Consider the following 16,349-nt stretch of genomic DNA (forward strand, 5'->3'; position numbering starts at 1 on the left):
GATGGGGGGTGGGAGGGAGGGCAGGGTGGGAGGGAGGGCAGGGTGGGTGATGGGTATTGAGGAGGGCACCTTTTGGGATGAGCACTGGGTGTTGTATGGAAACCAATTTGACAGTAAATTTCATATATTAAAAAAAATAATAAATAAATAAATAAATAAATAAAGAGACCAGCAGAATGCACCAAAAAAAAAAAAAAATTAAAAAAAAATAAATCCCCTCTAACTAGGGATGAACTAATCCATATGAGCTATATGAAATTATGTTTTTCTGTTTTTAGGGACTGATTTGTTTTAATACAAATCTGATTATAACCTATAAACCCAAATCACCAAATCATGGTAATCAGTAGCTGATCATTGTAAATAATGAGCTGAAAAGGGTACATGAATAACCCAGGCACCATTTCCCTCACAAAAATGATTATTGGGCATTGTATTCTATAATATTTTTATTAACTGATGCCAATACTATAAACATTTCACCGAAGTCAGTACGTATTTCTTTTTTTTTTTTTAATGTTTTATTTATTTTTGAGACAGAGAGAGACAGAGCATGAATGGGGGAGGGTCAGAGAGAGAGGGAGACACAGAATCTGAAGCAGGCTCCAGGCTCTGAGCTGTCACAGGGCCCGATGCGGGGCTCGAACTCACGGACCGTGAGATCATGACCTGAGCCGAAGTTGAAGTCGGATGCTTAACCGACTGAGCCACCCAGGCGCCCCCAGTAAGCATTTCTAAAGAAAAGAAATATAGTCATCAAAAAGACAATCTGAAAAACATTTACAGACTTACCTTTGTAAGTCAGCTTGAGTCGTGGAATATTTTGCTTAGCAGTTCCAATGACAGGAAGAAACAGCATGGTCATGCTTAGCATCATCAAGGCATGAAAAAGGTGAAAATTGTGGCTTCTGGACTTTGGTCTCTCATTTTTAGTAGCATTCATGATGAAAACAACGTCCTCTTTCACACAGTGAAAATTCAATCTAAAAAATAAGAAAATAATTATTAATAGACCAGTTTGCTGATTTTCCTAGACTTACTAAATTATAATTTTCTGAATGTGTATAGATTTTAAAAATAGTAATTGCACCTTCTCCCCTGTTTTGATTTTGCAAATTGTTACAAGGGAAATGAATCACAACTGATTGATAAAATTCAGGTCTGCCTTTACTCAGATGCAGAGGAGAATGCATACTAAAGTTTCAACTATTTATGATAATTAGCTTCCCTTCTGTAACAAAGCTTTGTTTTGTTTTTAACACAAATGCAGGAGGAACCAACTCTTTCTAACTTCATGAGTTCTTTACTCAAATAAGAATACTGGTAGAAGCCTATTCTTTCCCTATATCATCCCCAAGGAGAAAGGTCCCCAAGCAAAAACAAATAAAAGCTGTCATGTTCAGGGAGTTCTTCTCTTGTTTCTGACATAAAGGTTTTTTTTTAAGTTTATTTATTTATTTTGAAAGAGAGAGACCACGAGGAGGGATAGAAGGGAAGACAGAGAGAGAGAAAGAGAATCTCAAGCAGGCCCTGTGCTGACAGTGCAGACCTGGGGCTCGATCTCAGGAACCATGAGATCGTGACCTGAGCCAAAATCAAGACTTGGAGGTTTAACTGACTGAGTCAATTAGGTGCCCTGTGACATAAAGATAGTTTAAAAGTCTGCCTAAAATTGGAAAAATTGGCAATGATTAGGTCAGAGCCACCGCCACCAATTTTAGGCCTGGGATAATGTGATTTAACCTGCACTCTATATACTATTCCACACATGGCAGTAATGAAAAGAAAAACAAACTGTAATATAAAAGGCTTTATAAAAGAGAGGAAGTTGTGATCAACTAGGTTGCCATAAATAAGCTGCCTTGCTTGTCTTTCTTAAGACCTGAAATAAATTAAAACACACATTTCAAACTAAGCCTGATAATAATAATGACAAATAATATTGATTGAATATTTATAGGTACCAGATACTTCCTTTAAAGTGCTTTCCATAACTGAAATAACTTAATCCTGTTAAATGAACTAAATACGGAGGCCGTGAGACTGGGGTAACTCTAATGCAGTGGCGGCCTCCTAAGCAAGCTGAGATGTAAGTCTACAAAATCAAAGCTACAAAATCGAAAGTTACAAAATCCAAGTTACAAAATCAAAACACGAAGGACAACCAATCACAAAGAACCAACTAGGCCGCAGGCTGTAGCCAATTTTTTCTCTGCTTTGGCACTTTCTCTGCCCAAGTCTTTACTCTGGCTCCCAGAGGCAAAGCGCTCCTAACCACTTCCGGTTGGGCACTACAGGGCTGGAATCAATTTTTGCTCAAATGAACTTAAAATTTTAGTATGTCTCAGTCTACCTTTTACTAATGCCACCGACAGCCTTAAAGAATACATAATTATTTACACCTCATTTCACAGATAAGGAAACTGAGGTATACAGTTAAATGGGTCTCCCAAGATCACATGGTCACATAAGAAGTGAATTAAAATATTTGGCCAGGACCTTGGCTAGAGTTGGCCTCTTAACCCCTAAGTCTTTGGGTGTTTTGCAAAGTGGTGGAATCAAGGGATCAACTCTTGCAGTCTTCAACATCTCTTCTTTCTCCACAAAGTTACTGCTGTCTTTCTGAGAAACAGCCCACAGAGAGAATCTTGCTATGCCTACTTCCAGGGAAGATTCCAGATGTGGTACCTGCTTTACCTTTTGTCCAAAAAATTTCTATACTTCATTAGTAATTGCTGTAGTATAGAGTATCCTTTATAAAAAAAAGTATACTTTAAGTAGTTTTCTAATCATTGAATATCAAAATATTCTATGTATATGCTTTAGTTTTAAGACAAGGTCTAATATGAGTGAACTTTCTTACGAAAGAACAACTCTTAAGTAAATGCCTCTGAATATCAAGGATCTAGTTACCTTGAATCTCACAAGTTAAGATCTGGGAAAATGAAGTAATATAAAATTTAGGGATGTATTGATTCATTGTTATACATGACAAATATTTTAAGGAAATAGACTACAAGTTTTATGTTGTTTCTTCATGAAATGTTGAACATAAATGCTTAATAAATTATACTTTTTAAAGTATTTTAATTACTTTCAAAGAAACCTATAAGAAATACCTAACTATTCTGTCTTCTGTGTAATCTGCACATATTTAATTCTTTTATTTAGAAGATTACCACATATGTGAATAACCAAGGTAATTTAGATACTCATTTAAGAATATTGTACTAAGGGGCTCCTGGGTGGCTCAGTCGTTGAGCGTCTGACTTCAGATCAGGTCATGATCTCACTGCCCGTTGAGTTCAAACCCCACGTCAAGCTCTGTGTGACAGCCCGGTGCCTAGAGCCTGCTTTAGATTCTGTGTCTCCCCCTCTCTGCATCTCCCCTGCTCACACTCCGTCTCCCTCTCTCTCTCAAAAATAAACATTAAAAAATTAAAGAAAAAGAATATTGTACTAAATATGCCACATATTAGATATTTTATTCACAGTTACTTGGCATTTCTTGATGGTTTGACTTAATTTGAGAGAAAACAGGAATGTCCTTCTGACCAAAAAGATCTAAAGGGCCAACAGTAGCCCTTTATGAAAATTTTAGTTTTTAAAACTTTATTAATGCATATTTTAAACACCAGTAAAGTCCTTCTTTAAATAATATATTTAAAGTTTTTTAATGTTTATTTATTTTTGAGAGATAGAGAGAGACAGAGTGTGAGTTGAGTAGGGTAGAGAGAGAGAGGGAGACACAGAATCCGAAGCAGGCTCCAGGCTCTGAGCTGTCTGCACAAAGCCTGACGCGGGGCTCGAACCCACAAACCATGAGATCATGACCTGAGCCGAAGTTGGACACCCAACCGACTGAGCTACCCAGGTGCCCCAAAATAATGTATTTAAAATAAATTCTTCAAAAATAAAGAACTGTATTATTATTTAAAGTAAATTCTTCAAGAATATAGAAATTACTGCCACAAAACAGTTACTTTCGCTGGTCTACAGAAAAGTTTATCACAATTAGTTTTAAATCCTGTGAGTTTTAAGTTACTCAGTCTCTTAAGAAATGAATCTTGCAACCTTTCAATTTGTCACTTATCCCAGTAAAAAACAAATACACCCACTGACTTACAGGATCTCCTTAAAAACTTACTACGTTTTTGCAAATAAGAACATATGTACAAGAATATACACGTAACAGTCATTAACATCATAGCTGGTCCCCAACCATTTGTTAACCATTTATAGATGAGGAAAAAAATAAGATTATTTTCTGAAAGGAGTGATTGATTATATACAAATAATTAAAGCACCATGAAATAATTTCTAAAATTAAGATAGTTATGGGATGCTATGGGAGATAGCTCAAAGGTGTATCATGCAGATTTAAGCAAGACAAGGATAGTTTCATGGCAGACAGTGAAAGGAGAATGGAAAGCAAAAAGAGCTAGTTTCAGAAGACAGCGATATTTCCTTAAGGGCTCTTGAAAAACCTGAAGCATTATAGTCTTGATTAGATTGCTATGAGGAGAAAGGAGGGACAGAGTAGCATAATCCGGAGAGGTGGAAGACAAAGGACACCAAATATGAACTTGACCTAACTGCGAAATGTGCCTCATGCCTGTTCTGGTACTTAATATATTATGACTCAAACAGTGTCATTACTCCACACTGCCTTTGAGGTTAGATCTTATGTGCTGATTCCACCCATACTCATCAGCAACTCTAATCCCATTTGCCTGTTGCTTTCATTTTTCCCTAGATCTACATGTCAGCAAAATAAGGGTCTCTGATCGAAGAAGATCCACAGCCTTGATCTACAAACACGTATTATTCCACCTACCCTTGCCCCTCACCAAAATGAAAGGCAAATTGAATGCAGAGTTTAAGTACATTAAATTTTTCATTAGGCTTAGTTTTTCTGAACTTCTGGACATGTAAAATACTACTTTTTTTTTTTCACGACATGCAACAATGCATGTAATGTGAACGTATGTTTATGTACACAGGCAAAAGACAGGGAACTTTCCATGTGTGCATTTTATTAGCAATAATGACCTCAGTACAGGACCTTTCTTGGGAATTAACGACCAGTTGGGGTTAATGGCCCTTGGGTATGTATTGAGATATCTCCTCCTCCAACTGATCATTAATCGCTAAGACATGCCCTGTGCCTCTTCCACTATAAGTTAAGAAGATTGATGTTTTGGCTTTCAATGAACAGTAGTCATACTGTTCCTTGTAACCCAACTCATTAATACTGCTAAATAAGTTAAAAATCAAAGTTCTGTTTTCCTTGCTACTATGACAGTCTGATAAGTGCACACACGTGCTGAAACATATGCTAAGGGTGAGGGACAAAATAAAACAAAAATCCTGAAACTGCTGGAACTTTTTGACTTTAAATATTTTCCTACTATAAAACAGTCACTCTCTATAATCTGCTGTTCCTGATTCACTGTTTTCCTTCCCAACAATCCTCTGAATTCAATAGTTAATCTTTTAATTGAGGTAATGTATGGGTTAAATATATAGCCAAAAGCTCTCCACTAATATGATATTTTGCCATCTTCCTTCCAATGGATGTGGATGTGGATGTGTGTGTGTGTGTGTGTGTGTGTGTGTTATGTACGACACGTGTGTGTGTCCTGCATCTGGGAGGAATTATAGAGAGAAGTAGGTGTGATTTAACCTAAAGTGGGTGGATTTAGTGAATTGCATAGGTTATACTGCATGCTACTGTCTGTAACAAGCTCGACCTGGAGCCAATTAACTGCATGTAATCTATTCCAGATGTTCCCTGGAACAAACAGCACTCTTGGGGATCTTCAGATGTGGAGCCAATAGAGAGTGTTCTGATTATGAAAGAGTTTTACACACTGTTCCGCTAAATCAGAGATCCAAATGCATAATCTAACAGTCAGGAAGGCCTTGTGCCATTTCCCAAAGGAATACAGAGTCCAGGACTTACTGGATGGATAGTAACTCATCTAAATATTATTTGAGAAGCAAAGGATATGCAATTTTATAGGTGAACTTCATTGATTTGACTTATTTATCTATACTTATTTGTTCCAAATATCATTAAGATAATGCAATTATGGTGAAAAATATATCCTATGCATAGGACAAGAATTAAAATACACAAGTCTTAACACATAAAAACCTTGAACACTTACATTTAGGATTTTTTCCTCAGGGGTGTGTGTGTGTGTGTGTGTGCGCGCGTGCGCACGTGCTCATGCGCACACATTGGGGAAAGGAGGAAAAGAATCTTTGATGCTGAATTTATAAAGAGCTGTTTGTTGCTCATACCTTTGTGGTACACGTAAGGTCGCTTGGGAATATTTTTACTCATTCAGGAGACGCCAGGAATTATGACTATACCCAAATTAATAGTATCATCTGTATAAACTCACTCTGGCTTAGTTTTAGCTCATATTTTTGACTTATTGTCTGATTAGATGGATTTTCTGTAGGGTACACAAAACTGATAAATTATTAGTAACATAACTTCACGATACATATATGGACAAGAAACCAAACAGAAGTTATAGAAGAAACTTGAGAATCAAAGAAACAACACAAGCAAGCAAAGAGAAGAATTCTGTTTGCAGAGGGCTATCTTATGTTCCGTGGATCAAGTGGAACAAAGCAGATGGTGATAACAAGGCAGAATGCAACAGGATGTAGGAAGATCCACCAGAATGGAGCTTGGAATGCGTTCATGTACATGTATTTTATGTCATCCTTTCTACATTTTTCTTTGTATTTTCTAATATATCTAATATCCTGCTGCTCAGCACAGGCAGGGGTATGCAGTCACTTCTCAAGTGTACAGAACTATCTCCAGTGAGGAGAATTTATAGGGCAACAGTTTTTGGTTGAAAAATTTTAACTCTCCATTAATGGACTTCATTGTTTTAAGATGTCATTAATTCCTCAACAATTAATATAATCCCATGGAGTCTGAAAGACCATTTGATTTTTCAGAGATCATGAAGAGCAGATTGAACATTTAGTTAAATGTTAATTTACTTCCTAACATCCTTATGATAATAGCCAGTGATATTTCACTATATGCCTAAGTATGAATATCATCAGTAATCAGCCGTGAAGTTCAGCTGAATTCTTTGCCAGTAAAGATACATTACATCAGTGACTTTTATTTTGCAGTGGTTTAACCACAATGTTTACATTGCTAAAATATGCTGAAAATATACTGTATAAAAACCTGCTCAACAAAGCACCATTGTTAAATGTTACTTGGGTTTCCATGCCTTATAGCCTCGTATGTATGGCCAGGTCAAATTATTCAGGATATCACCCCTAATGAATGCAGTTCAATAGAAAATAATAGTAAGACTTCAGAAGGCACACGTGTAACCTGTTAGAATATAGTGGGTTGCACTTTTTCCTGAACACAACAGAAACAACAAAACAATGCTCTTAAGAGGTACTAAAGAAATCAAGTGTTCCCAAGGTACAAACTGCTCAAATAATTAACACATTTGCAAAAAAAAAATTAATAATGAAACACTACTGTACATGACTTTATGCTAATCATTTTCATTATCCTAAATCTTACACCATTTTGCTACTCAAAGCAGCACACTGTTAGTTATCATTTCACAGGGTCAGAGAAAGCACCAGCAGCATAATCTTAAATTTGATTAACCCGCAATTCAAAGATTTATGATTTTCACTTTCCAACTCTTACAATCTGGAGAGTATTTTAATCGATGCACCTTCTCGTGACCAAGATCATCTTATTTCTCACCTTTTTGAATTCTGATATACATTTTGAGGATTATAAAATATTTGTATATATTCTACAGAAATATTTATAGAAATTACAGATTACTTGGCAAATTTCAATGTCTGTCATTTGCATTCAAAATAAAAATGTATAATTAAGCTGATTGTTTTTTAATAACCCCCACCTCAAATATTCTGATATGTACCTCCCATGTTTTAAAAAAAGTTATTTTTTTTTATAAATAGACTGTTAAAGAAGAGTAGGAATTACGGAAATTGAGATGGCAAAACAATTGTATTCTCTTGAAACAATAAAATAAGAATTAGCCATGTGTTTATTATTGAGAGGTTATTCTAATTTCTTTTATTGCTTTTACCTTTAAGGAATGTCATTATTATCAAAACTGAGTGCTACTTTGGTAAACATCTAAAAATTTTAACTTCCTTTCTTGAAATATACATCTAGGTATTAATGTGGATATTGAGCTATACACCCAATAAAGATTTTTCCCAAACTGTATAATGTTTACCTAATATTTATGCTAATGTGGGCAGCAAATGGATTGGGGTCTTAAACTGACTCTTTAATGATAAAATGTACAAAACATTCTGTACACAAACTAATTTAGTGTCCCGATCTCTCTAAATAACCGTGCACTAAGAAACTTGTCTTTCAAAGCAACGTATGTATTTTATTGTATTAAAAACTATTATGGTGCTTGCTTCAGCAGCACTTATACTAAGGCTGAAGCACTGCAAAGAGGAATAAAGAGAAGAGCGTGGTACCAGCATAAGAATGATGGACAAATGCGCAGTTAAGAATTTTTTATTTCCTGACCTGTACGGTGCTCCTGTTCTTTACAATTTCCGTATGCATAAGTTCTGATAAAAAAATATTTATTGAAATAATTACTTATGTTAAAAGGAGAAAACGTAAAGAGATTTTTTTAATTATTCAATGCATACTTTCCAAGACTATGAAACAGGAAATTCACCATGTCCTTAAAAACAATACATAGAGGTTATTAGTTGCCAACTGATAAAATTTATATCAACTTTATACAAAACCATTTATGTACAACAAATAGTATTTAAGTGATTTCCTGCAGTAAGTCTAAGTTAAAACATGGATTCACACGACAGTTAATTTAGAATCTCAAGGATGTAACTATTGGAAACTAGTAAATATTTCCAAATGAATTAAATCATGTTTAAAGACATATAATATTGAATAAATATAAGGATTCTCTGTAAAACTCCTAACACTTAAATAAACAGACCGAGAAATCCAATCAAATCTACCATTAATTCCAATATTTAACAGCAAACTTTTTAAGTAGGAAAAAAAAAGCATATACCAGGAAAAATGTGACCTTGAACTTCATATTCACATTAATTCTCCAGGAATGCATGTACTTTTAAGATCGAGACATGTAAAATAAGTTAAATGACTCCTTTTTAGCCTTTTTTTTTTTAAGGAAAAAGATGTACTAAACACATTAACACTATTTGTTTCATCACTATTTAATGAAACACCTTAGGGAAATAAACATTTCTAGCACCATGAGGCATTCATTCCATCTGCATAAGCAGGAGAGTTTAAATAATTCACTTCATAAACAGCACTACCTGAGAATAAAAATAGGCAGTGTGTGAAAGGAAACTTGGTGTCATATGCAGAATTTAGAAACCCAGCCTTCATATTAGATTTACATTTCATCATATTTGAAATTTCATGAGGCAACTGGGCTAAGTGGGTGATGGGAACTAAGGAGGGCACTTGTGATGAGCACTTGGTGTTACAAGTAATGAATCACTGAATTCTATTCTTGAAACCAATATTATATTATATATTAACTAATTAGAATTTAAATAAAAACTTGAAACAAAAAATAAATTACAATTTTAATATAATTAATGTTATTTTACTTATTTTTTGCATATTGAATTCAGCACCACTGATGACCATGCAAACAATGAGGCAGTCTTTTCAACAAATAAAAAAAAAAAACTGTCAAGCACTTTTGGTAATAGTTCTTTAAAGATTATTGTTTATACTGTTTAATGATGATATGTTCATGGATTTCATCTTGCTTTAAAATGCTTCATATGCGATTGTTCTGATCCATATAGATAGATATAGATATAGATATAGATATAGATATAGATATAGATGATATAGATATTTTCGCTCAACAGTTTCACTCTTGGCAGATGAGGAAACTGAGGCAAAAAGACAGTACATCACTGGCCAAGGCCCTTCAGCAAAGGTCAGATGCAGGGTCAAGTTACTATACACATAGAGCTCCATCAACAATGCCAGCAAGGTGGGTGGGGCATGGGAAGGAGAGGCTGCCCTGGGGTCCACATTGTCTAGGCAATATGTATCTGGAGATGGAGAAGTGCCCTTAACCTAGTGGCCATTCTTGTTGGCATGTGCCCCAGGCTCTGTTTGGCAATATCTAATAGAATATTTCTGATGAAGGCAATGCTCTGTATCTTGCTGTCCATTATGGTGCTCTGTCTCCGTCTCTCTCTCAAAAATAAATAAAACATTAAAAATAAATAATAAATAAATAAATAAAATGGCTATAAAGACCTTTCATGAACTTAGTTGTTTTTCATATTCTTTAAGCAATTTATTCTGCCTAATTATGATGCCACTTAAGAAGTTTAGATCCTTTATACTTGGTAAGTTATGACATTCTTTGACATATAGAATTATTTTAAATAGTTAATTTAAATTATTTTCTGCATCAAAAAAATAACCACAATTAAACGCAGCTGTATTTTATCCAAATATTTTTACAAGTACTTTTTTCTTACATTAAAATTGTTACTTTATTAGAAAGTGAATTTTGAAATTCATACCAGCTTATAAAACATGCTGAATCCAACTTCATTATTAACACTCTATGATTGTATACAATAACATAGCAAAATTTTGTCTGATATGTAACAGGAGTTCAAAAATAATTTTTAGTTTACAATAACCCAGAAAACAGCAAAGCAATATCTCCCAACTGAAAGCACAACAAAATTAGTTATTATGTTAATATTCAGTTAGGTTTAGGTAAATTAAAAAGACAAAACTTTGAGTTACATTTTAAATCATTCCAGATCTGTAATCATGCCAAGCATTATTTATAACACTTTTCAAAATTGCTGTATTTATAGAATACCAAAGATTTGAAGTTGTTTCTCCCATAGATTCAGAGTTACTGAACCTCTTAGAACATTTTAATATATCTGCTAACTCTAAGATGGAATATTAAAAGCACATATTGGGGCACCTGGGTGGCTCAGCTGGTTAAGCGTCGGACTGAGTTTGAGCCCCACGTCAGGTTCTGGGCTGACACCTCAGAACCCGGACCCTGCTTTCAGATTCTGTGTCTCCCTCTCCCTCAGCACACCCACCTCACTCGTGCTCTGTCTCTCTCTGTCTCTCTCTCTCCCTCTCTCTCTAAAAATAAGCATGAAAAAAAGCACATATTAAAAAGTCTTCCATATTCAATAATTGTCCCCATATATATTTGTATAAGTATTCAATATTTCTATACCATGAGCTTTACTGTCCTCAAAATGCATATATCAATTCATGTTAATTAGAAACTAATAAAGCTAAAGAGAAATGATGATGTATTATATAATACCAAATACCATTACTGCAAAATGATTAATATTGTTTCATAATTAATACAAATTTTAACTTTCTTTATATATATCTTCATATGAAGACATTATCCTTTTTTTCTTTTTTTCTTTTTTTTTTCTTTTTTATTTGTTTATTTAGACACAGAGACAGTGCGAATTCAGAAGGGGCAGAGAGGGCGACAGAGAATCCCAAGCAGTCTCCGTACTATCAGCATGGAACCCGACGTGGGTCTGGAACTCACAAAACTGTGGGATCATAATATGAGCCGAAACCAAGAGTGGGATGTTAACTGACTAAATCACCCAGGTGTCCCAAAGATATTATATTTTTAAGTTATGACTCTGTAATTTCTTCAGAAACAATGTTAGATATACTAGATATGTAGTATAGAAACACAGTGTGAACTTTGTTAAAGAGCCCTGGGTAAAGCTAAATTAATCTCTTGTTACCTGTATTCTCTTAATACATAGAAGACAGTAGTTCCTGGACTCACACACATTTGTATTTAAAAAGTAACATACAATTATCCGGTACATGAGCAGTAGGTCTGAGAAAAGAATGAACAGACAGCTGCCATATTGAGACTGATAAATTTCAACTTCTTTATCAGGCGGCCCCAAATTTCTAAACACCCTCTGGTCTTTCTTGTGTAAACATATTTTGCGGTTTGTTTGGGTTTTTTTTTGCCTAATTACATTTTTGAAGGCTGTTCTATATATTTGGCTCTCCAGCTTTCCCTTCCAACCTCAGCATCATCCCATCTGGTTTCCTATTTACTAGTACCACTGTCTCTTTTCTGTCCCTTTTTTTTTTTTAATTTACATGTAACATTGTAGAAACTTAAAACCAGTTTCTGAGCCGTGTTTAATTTCAACTTTACACCCTCAGCTGTATCTCAAGAACTGATTTAAATGGCCATCCCAAACCTTTCTGCCTCATTTAGGGTAAGCAAGGAATTCCTCAGTTTAAGCCTACAGCTGTAGATGGACATTTCTCCACTTTCATTTTTTACATATTTCTCTCCTAGAGAGTATGTCATACTTACATGACCACTGAAGTTTCACTAAAAAATGACACTAGCACTGTAATGTGGATACTTAAATGCACAATTCACTTTAGGTAATCTCTCAAAATGCTTAATAAACTCATTTATTTTTATCATGTGTTACAGCAAATGAGAGGAAATTCTTGAGTATACCAGAGGTGACACAGAGAAAGAAATCAGGTGTTGGTGTGCAATGGTTTAGGTTGTAATCCCTGCTTTGCTGTTTACCATCTTTATGCCCGAAGAGAATTCACTCAATTTCTCTAAATCCAGTCTCCTCATCTATACAACTGGATTATCAGTACCTGTCAAATATGACTGTTGCAAAAATAAAATGAGATAATGTAAGAAAAGCACTAGTACCTTGTCAGGCATATAGCTAGCTCTCAAAAAAATGTTAGCATGAAGCTCTTCCATTTTTTCTTAAATTAAAAAAAATCTAATGTTTATTTATTTTGAGAGAGAGACATAGAGTGAACAGGGGAGGGACAGAGAGAGAGGGAGACACAGAATCTGAAGCAAGCTCCAGGCTCCGAGCTGTTAGCACAGAGCTTGACATGGGGCTCGAACTCACAAACCCCGAGATCATGACCTGAGCCGAAATCGGACGCTCAACCAACCTGGCCATCCAGGATCCACAAGCTTCCAATTTGTAGGGTCATATGCACTGCCAAAACAAAATCCTATCTGAAAGAACACACTTACTTGCTTTATTGGATATGGAAATTGTTAGAAAATAAAAATAAAGCAAAGTAAAAAAGAAATATTTTTATGTGAGAACATTCAAGTTGGAGTTACCAAATGTGTTTGCAGAAAAAGTCTATAGAGGAAGTCTTAGAAGTGAGATTAATATTTACAAACAGTTTTGACGGTAAGCCAATCTAAAGTTATCTCTAAAAGCTTATTTGGATATTGTAAGAGCCAAAAGAGTTTATATACAGAAAGAACATAGCCTTAATTATAACTGCTGCAATTTTTCAGAGTATTCAAAACACTGAAATGTTATAGTACAGTAAAATCACAGTTTAAAAACCTTTTCAAACAATATTTAGGTCATTCTCTACATCTCTCACAAGATTTGTATTTGTACCTTCCAGAGCAAGTGTAATTTCCATCTATGGACACTTGTACTTTTCTAAGTCACATGAAGGCAAAGACATCAATCACATTCACCACTGTATCCCCAAAGCCTAGCACAGTGCCTCACAGAGAGTAGGAGATACGTACATATTTGTTAAACAATTGAAACAAGCAGTCAATCTCCTCTTTCCTTTATCAATCCACTTCTAAGACATATGGTGATAAGCAGCTAAAATCTCTATCTTTCATCCCTGTGTGTGATATCATGAAAACTCAAAGAACTTGGGTAGTGTCAGGAATCCCAGAATCAAATGGGAACTTTTGGACTAAATTAGAATGACCCATGGCTGCTACAGAGATTCATATCCAAAAAAAAAAAAAAAAAAAAAAAAAAAGGAGGAATGACTGAGTGAGTCAGAAACATTATTGGATTCTTGGTTTCTGGATATGTTTTTTTTTTTTTTTTTTTTTGAGAGTTTTCAGAATCACATTTTTTCTCTAACCTTCCCTGAAAATGTTACAGAAAACCCCTTTATGCAGAGAAAGGCCATGGAATGTGAAGAGTTTGAAGTTTTGAGTCAGGTAAGCTTAGGTATGAATTCCAGTTTTACCACTTTCTGGTCAAGATTTTCTTTGAAATGTAGGAAATGATGTCACCTTGTTATGTTATTCAATTTGAAATAATATATATTAAAATCTCTATTCACATACTATGTCTAAATATTAACCATGAGAATTATTCTTTATAACAGATTAAGATAGTCCCAGTCCCTCACTTGAGTCTGGTCTGTCAATGAACCCTGTTGGTACCTATGAATTGGAAGTAAGCAAATGCTTGTTAACCATTTGGAAAATTCTAACTTTCATCTCCCTCCCCCATCCATGGTCTCAGCGGAGAAACTTTTATAATAAGAAAATAATACTTTATCTTTTAAATTTTTTTTTAAGTTTATTTATTTTGAGAGAGTGAGCAAGTGCATAAGCAAGGTAGGGGCAGAGAGAGAATCCCAAGTAGATTCCGCACTGTGAGTGTGGAGTCCAATGCAGAGCTTGAGCTCACAAAACGTGAGATCACAACCTAAGCCAAAATCAAGAAATGGACACAACAAACTGAGCCACCCAGGTGCCCCAAGAAAATGATAATTTAATGTGATTCTTTCTTTACTATCACCTTTATACTTCTTATGTCTATCTTTCTGTCCATTATTGAGCTTTATCCAGAAGACAAATCATAAAATTGAACATAGGTAGAAATTAAGCACATATTAAGAATGATCTATTAAGCATTTATCCTGTCTTGACAATTTCCGCATTCCTAGAACATTCACAGCGTAACCTTTTTCAACTAAATGTACATCCAGATTAAAAGAAGATGGGAGAGAAGTGTCTAAGTGGTAAAATATGCAAACCACTTAGAAAAAGAAGGAGAGAGGTAAAGATTATTGCTGTCTTAGGCAAGAAAGAATGTGAAGTTCAATTACAATATCACATGCATGTGTCTTTTGGAATGTCAAAGAATAGCAAAGAATTCTTGATTCTAAAACAAAGAGAAAAGATACCTTCGTATACTTGGCATTTCAAAAAATCAGTTTTTCAGACATCTCTTCAATAAAACTATTGTATTACATCAATAAAATTAAGAGTTATTTTTCTAAGTTACCTTGTGTACTATTTTACTTATTCACTCAGAAAGGGTTGGCTGACAGGGACTATTAAACATCAGTATTAAGTAGTCATACAAGTTTGATTTTTCAAATATTATATTTGATTCATTTAAAAGAAGCATATATATCACCTACGTAATGCTAATTTGTAAATTCATATACTTCAGGAAAAATTATTACCATCTATAAATGGTATTTCAAGACTAAGTCTATAGAAATTACATTTTGAATTTGTCTATAATATCCTTTTACTTCAAATACTATTTAAAGGGTAAAGTCATTACTACCAGAAGGTAAATTATGCCATAATGCTGCTAAAAATAAATTTAAATCAACTAGGAGAAGACATTTTCAGTATTTTGCTATTTACAGATTTCTGTCACATAACTTCAACTACTAAAATTTGACTTTTAAAATATATGTCAGCTTCTCTGGTTGTTATTTTATAAAGGATACAGAGAACATGAACAAGGATGAATCATGTTACAGCAGAAAGAGCACTGAGTTAAGGGCTGAAAGACTTGACAAAAGTCCTGGCTTTATCTCATTCGGGACATCTTGTCTTTAGGAATTTAATTAATCACTCAAGAATTCTCTTATGTAAAGTTACTATGTTGACATGTCACTGACCTAACATGGATATCATGTAGTTCTTATAAAGTGTGTATAAATATTTGAAAAATAGTTAGCAGACCACATACATAGACCTAACCATTTCTTTAAAGGGATTAAATTTTTCAACTTAATTTAATTTCAGAAAGCCTGCTTAAGATCTATTCTAACTTTTTTCTTTACCAAATAGACAACACACACACACACACACACACACACACACACACACACACACCCCAGAGGGAAAGGTGAGGAAATATCTATCTGTCCTTTAATTACCAAACAAGGTTGTTATCTGCATCAGTGATGCCATTTAATCATATACATGTTATCGTATCTCTAGGATTAATTTTTCCACTCCATTTTTAAGGCCACTAATGGAGCCTGAGTTGTTATGACTGTATTCCTGAGTTACTACAATTGGTATTCTGGACTCTGCCTGTAGACTTCAACCCAGGCAGTGCCTGATGTTTCCAGATTTGTTTTCTTAAAGTGTTTGCTTTCAAAATGCCATTTCCAATTTAAAATATAAACTCCCTAG

At 34.5% G+C, this 16,349-nt stretch overlaps 1 protein-coding gene across 1 annotated transcript in view; it reads right to left on the reverse strand.

Annotated features, from left to right (window-relative positions):
• The window catches only part of SEMA3D (semaphorin 3D), a 202,327-nt gene that overhangs the window by 131,263 nt on the left and 54,715 nt on the right, over window positions 1-16,349 (reverse strand). Inside the window, exon 2 of the mRNA XM_049641372.1 lies at window positions 793-983. Within this exon, the coding sequence (XP_049497329.1) occupies window positions 793-943 (151 nt within the window). The 5' untranslated portion in view covers window positions 944-983. The remainder of the gene's footprint in view (window positions 1-792; window positions 984-16,349) is intronic.

This window comes from Panthera uncia, chromosome A2 (assembly GCF_023721935.1).
Source record: "Panthera uncia isolate 11264 chromosome A2, Puncia_PCG_1.0, whole genome shotgun sequence".
NCBI classification, from domain to species: Eukaryota; Metazoa; Chordata; class Mammalia; order Carnivora; family Felidae; genus Panthera; species Panthera uncia.